Genomic DNA, 5,000 nt, shown 5'->3' with positions numbered 1-5,000 from the left:
CCGTGTCTTTCGGTGGCGCTCCCTTTAAAAGAGGCTTTGCAACCGTGGGGCTGGAGGAGAAAAGCCTTTTGGGGTTTTTTTTGTTTTTTTTTAATCTATTAAAAAAAAACCCAGAGGGCAGGCAGAGTTCACTGGCCTACTTTCCCCCGTCTGGCTCGGCTGACTCGCTGGCCCTGATGGAGGGACCCTCCTTGGCCTGCTTTCACCGTCTCCCCTGCCCTCCCTCCCCTGAAACCCAGTCCGGGCAGGAGAAAGCTGAGCGCAGAGCAGCTATCGCAGAACATGAGAAATCAACAACAACAACAACAACAACAACAAAAAGCAACTTCAACATCAGAAGAAATGTCTCGTCCGGACAGAAAAACAAAACTGCGAAAACGACGACGGCGACTACGACAGAAAACAGCAAAATACGTGGATTATTTCTCACCGTGACGGGGGGGTGGGGACTCTCTCAAGAAAAGTAAAAAGAAAAGGACGAGGGCGGAGGGTGGAGGAGCAGAGGCGGAGATGCCGTGTCGAGTCTCTTGAGGGAAGGTTCCTCGTGTTCTGATGATTTCTCCACCTCCACCTCCACCTCCACCTCCAGAACGAACGACGAACGACCATTCTACGCATAACGTGGATCTGCGGCGAACAGCCCGGGAAGGACCCGCGTGGGAGTAAAAAAATAACACATTTGTCGGGAACGACCGGGCCGTGGAACAACTTGAAAAAAAACGAAGGCGGTGTTTTGCGACGCGCGCGCCCGCGTCCACGGGCGAAAGGGAGGCAGTTTGTTATGATGTGGCTTCCTGGTCGGTCCAGCTGGATGTGGCGTTAAGTGCGTCCCCACCATCCCCTCACCCCTTCTTCCCAACCCCTTTCCTCTGCCGTACGACACTCTGGAGGTCTGGGATTTTTTGGCACAGCGGCGCTGAGCTCGGGACAAAACCGCCGCGTAACGAGGCCGCGTCGGGGGCCCCGGAGCGCACCAACCACCTGTCGGACACAGCTGGTTTTGTGGCTTGTCACCTCCCAACACAAACACGGCAGTTGTCGCCACAGTGGGCCCTTTCATACGCAAAACTGCCGGCGCTGATTCCATTACGGGGGGAGTCGTGGGGGCCGGGAGATAAACAGGAAGAGTTTGTTCCGTTGGCAATACACGGCGCGGCGCTCCCTTGCTACCAGCAGAGGGCGACGGATACAGCTGTGCCTCGCGCCTGATGTGGTGTGGTGTGGTGTGAAGTGAAGGAGGGATGAAATGGTCGTGTGATGCAACACCCGTTTGTCTGGGACGGCTCCGCGCCCCCTACGTCGAGACACTCAAGCACCCAGCGCCCAAAAGCAGGCCGCCGGGTCCGTCAGCCTTCCCCGTAGTCGGGGACAGATTGTCAAAATGGCTCTCTGCGAGTGTAAAGTTACACTGGAGGAGAGGTTAAAGTTAGCAGCAAATGTGAGCTTTCAACACTAAATAGCTATTAGTAAGAGTTATTACACCGTTAAGTGCTATGTGATGCTGAGTTGTCTGAGAGGATTAGTTACAATGGACGCTCATGGATATCGCCGCCCTGGTGTGGGGAGGCGAGACCTGCGGCCGGTTCATGGTCGGAGCACGGTTATTCCGCTTGCTGCCGCGAAGCAACGTTGCCTGAGTCGTGTTCACTCGTCCAGACGCGCCAAAGCTTTTTTCGATCGGAGTGTCGGGAGTCGACCCGGCCGCGCCGTCGGCCGGGCAGCGAGTGCGTCGCTGTGTTCCCCGGTCGTGTCTGTCCCGCTGCTCGGCCGCGGGCGCACGCCGTCGACGGAACACTCGCATAAATAACCTTTAATCGAAACCGGGACTTTTTATAAACTGCGGTGGACCCCGTCCACACGACCAGCAAATAGGAAATGGAACGTAGAAAAGAATATAAGAGTCCTGTGTTTATAAGAGCGTAGAAGGGGACCGGCGTCCGGTCGACAACCAGACGTTGGTCCTGACGACAGTTTTCGGTCCCGGAAACTCCAGACAAAAGAGGCTTCTGTTGTGTACGTGTTTCCTGCGTGGCGTGGAGTTACCTGTCTTCTATCTGGTCCAAGGTTTGTTCTTTTTTTCCTGTTTGTTTTCATTGTCAGCCGTCTTCTCCTTAGCCCCTCTGTTTTAAAACGTCTGGACTGGAATTGATTGTGCGAGCCAACCTTCTGAACCCCATCACCACCCCCTCGCCCACCCCCACCCACCCAAACCCCTGTTATGGCATTCACCCCCCCCCCCCAAACCAACCCCCTGAGCTCTTCTGGAATGAGAGGGAGAGGGAGAGGGAGAGGGAGAGAGAGAGAGAGAGAGAGGGAGAGAGAGAGAGAGAGAGAGAGAGAGAGAGAGTGTGTGTGTCTGTGTGTGTGTGTGTGTGTGTCAGTTGACCACAGCTGGCTTCAGCACCACGGTGCCTGGGGGGATGACCACCCAGGACAGGGGGTCTTGACCCCCCATGGAGAGGTTCAGCACCCCCCCAGGCAGCTCATTCTCCCCCTCCTCCCCGCGGCCCCTCCCCTTGGCGTGGCGGTCCAGGGTCCTGCGTTCGGCAGCGGCCCCCAGCACCGGCATCATGGGCAGCCCCAGCGAGGAGGCGGGGAAGGCCTGGGAGAGCAGGGAGGACTTGGCCAGGCCCAGCGGGGAGCCGTGGAAGGACAGGATGGGGGCGCCTCCCAGGCCAGCTGGAGGGGAGCTGGGGCAGCCCAGCGTGCTCAGGTCCAGTGGCCGAGGGCTGATGGGGGACAGGGGCATGGAGCCCCCCAGGCCCTGAAGGACGTGGCTCCCCAGGAGGGCGGCCGCTGCCCCCGGGATGATGATGTGGGCGCCGCTCACGTAGGATAGCTCTGATTCCTTCACCCCGCCGCCGACTAGACCTCCGGCCTGAACGGCCTTGAGCAGGGAGCCCACCCCTCCTGGAGAGCCTTGCTCCTGAGCCACGAAGTGGCCGTGGGCCTTGATATGCTTGCGGAGGGAGCTTGGATCTGTGTAGCGCTTGAGGCAGCCCGCCATCTTGCAGTAGTACGGCTTGTCCACGTAGTGCGTGCGCGTGTGCTTGAAGCGGTCGCTGGAGTTGGAGTAGCGCTTGTTGCAGCCCTCGTACGGACAGATGTAGGGTTTCTCGCCTGCAGCGGAGACAAAGGATTCACGTGTATTTTTAAACATTATGTCGAGGAACTGTTGGAGGTCCCACCAAGAAGTTCCTATGCGAGCGCCTGAAGCCGCGGTGAAGCTCGGAACAAACTTTTAAATGAGGCCTAGTAGATCTAATACGAGTGAAGATTCAGCAACCGCATTGCTTATTTCTTATTTCTCGCCTCAAATTGAATGAATCAGTGAAGGTTTACAGAGAAATGCGTAAATTATTTCAGCTTTTCTTTTTTGTCAGTCAGTGTGCATTACAACAACAGGATAAAACAGAAGCTTACAAAAATGCACAGGGATAACATTTCAATGGGGAATCGTGAATATATTTTTATGCGTGAACCGTCTGCAACCGGACACGACTCTCCGTGAGCTCCGATGGCCGGGCCCTGTTCCTCCAAACAAAACAACTAAAAACAAAGTTGCTTATTTGAGGGCTCAATTTTTTTTATTTCATTTGGAGGAACGGGGACGGGGCACGGAGAAGATCCTCCGTGCGGACTGCGCATTGAACCGTGCGCTCCGTTCGCATTGAATAGCCGAATCTGATTCGACTGGCAAAATTTGGGTACAGCCCTAGAAATAATGAAGAATAATCTGACACACGAAAGAACTCCCCATATGTTTAATGGACTGTCCCTCCCCACCATGCGCGGCGCTCTAAGCTGAAGTGACGAGCGGAGCCACTGAAAAGTTTAGTTTCTCCAGACTCTCTTTATATTGCATACCACTCCTGTAAATTTCACCAGCAAAATTTTTTTTTATTATGGGTGGTGATGACGGTAATGAGTTCAAGTTCAAGTTCAAGAGATTATTTGTCACATACTTTTACATACAGTCATACATATATGCAGTGAAATGTCATGACACCCGGTGATTACGCACAATAAGCTCTATAAGCTCTAAAAATACTAAAAAACCCCGCGGTGATGTCACACGGCCGCGGTATTTGGGGTAATGCAGTTATCGTCGCAGCCCTCCCCTAACACTATGCATGTGGAGAGCGCATTAGCGTCAGTGGTTCACCCGCTCAATGGCGAGTTACTGCAGCCTACGCTCCTTTTCTTTCTAGCTATGGTGCCGTCGTCCCCTCAAATGCATCCTACCTGCATGCCGGAATGTACATCACAGCTCCGTCTCCTTATTTACATTTACATTCTGTCCAGAGCGTGGTGGCTCCCCCCAGCTCCGTGCGCTCCCGGACAGACGGGCGCCGTCCCGGCTCTGGGCACTGCCCGGGCGCACAAGGAGCCGGAACAGAGCCCTGCTGCCCGGGAGCGCACGGAGCTGGGTGACCCGCAACAAGTATCCCATTTTCTCATGTTCTAATTTTTAACTTCAGAGCAAAGTCAAAACAATGAAAAACAGCTGGTTTTCCAATTTTGGATTTGTATTTGTATGTATTGGATTGGTGGTATTTGACACTTGAGAGAGGCTGCACCTCTACCCCGACTGGGCGCGGTTTCAGCGTCTTCAGCGGGACACCCCCCCCAGCGTCTCAGAGCAGAGGGAATTGCCTTTTTCAGGATTTTAAAACCTAATTTTACATACTTGCCGGTTTTTTTTAATCATTCAAATTGGGCTGGGTGGTTAATAACACATTTTTCTGTGGTGTGACAAACTCAGAACACATATTTATTGTTGCTTTACGGGGGCTTTAAGACACACGAGACAGGTGGGACTACAATGCAAGTTTGCTCTTTTGGAAACGCTGCAGCAGACAGGTGAGTTCCTCAGTCGTCGAGCGTTCAGCGAGGTCGTGCTGTGAACGGTTATAAACGATGACGGGAAGCGACATTTTACGACTTGGGTTGAAAAAATAGCAAACGCTCACATTTTTTATTCACGTTCACAACAGCAT

At 53.8% G+C, this 5,000-nt stretch overlaps 1 protein-coding gene across 1 annotated transcript in view; it reads right to left on the bottom strand.

Moving 5' to 3' along the window:
• Nucleotides 1–2,377: 2,377 nt before the first annotated feature.
• glis2b (GLIS family zinc finger 2b) overlaps nucleotides 2,378–5,000 on the bottom strand; it is a gene marked incomplete at its 3' end in the record, with an annotated part of 27,694 nt that continues 25,071 nt past the window's right edge. The window contains exon 7 of the mRNA XM_080009962.1: nucleotides 2,378–3,120. Coding sequence (XP_079866088.1) covers nucleotides 2,378–3,120 — 743 coding nt within the window. The remainder of the gene's footprint in view (nucleotides 3,121–5,000) is intronic.

The sequence above is a fragment of the Zeus faber genome (assembly GCF_960531495.2).
Source record: "Zeus faber genome assembly, chromosome: 11".
NCBI lineage: Eukaryota > Metazoa > Chordata > Actinopteri > Zeiformes > Zeidae > Zeus > Zeus faber.
Note: the sequence above shows the minus strand (reverse complement) of the source record. Positions and strands in the feature narration are given on the sequence as shown.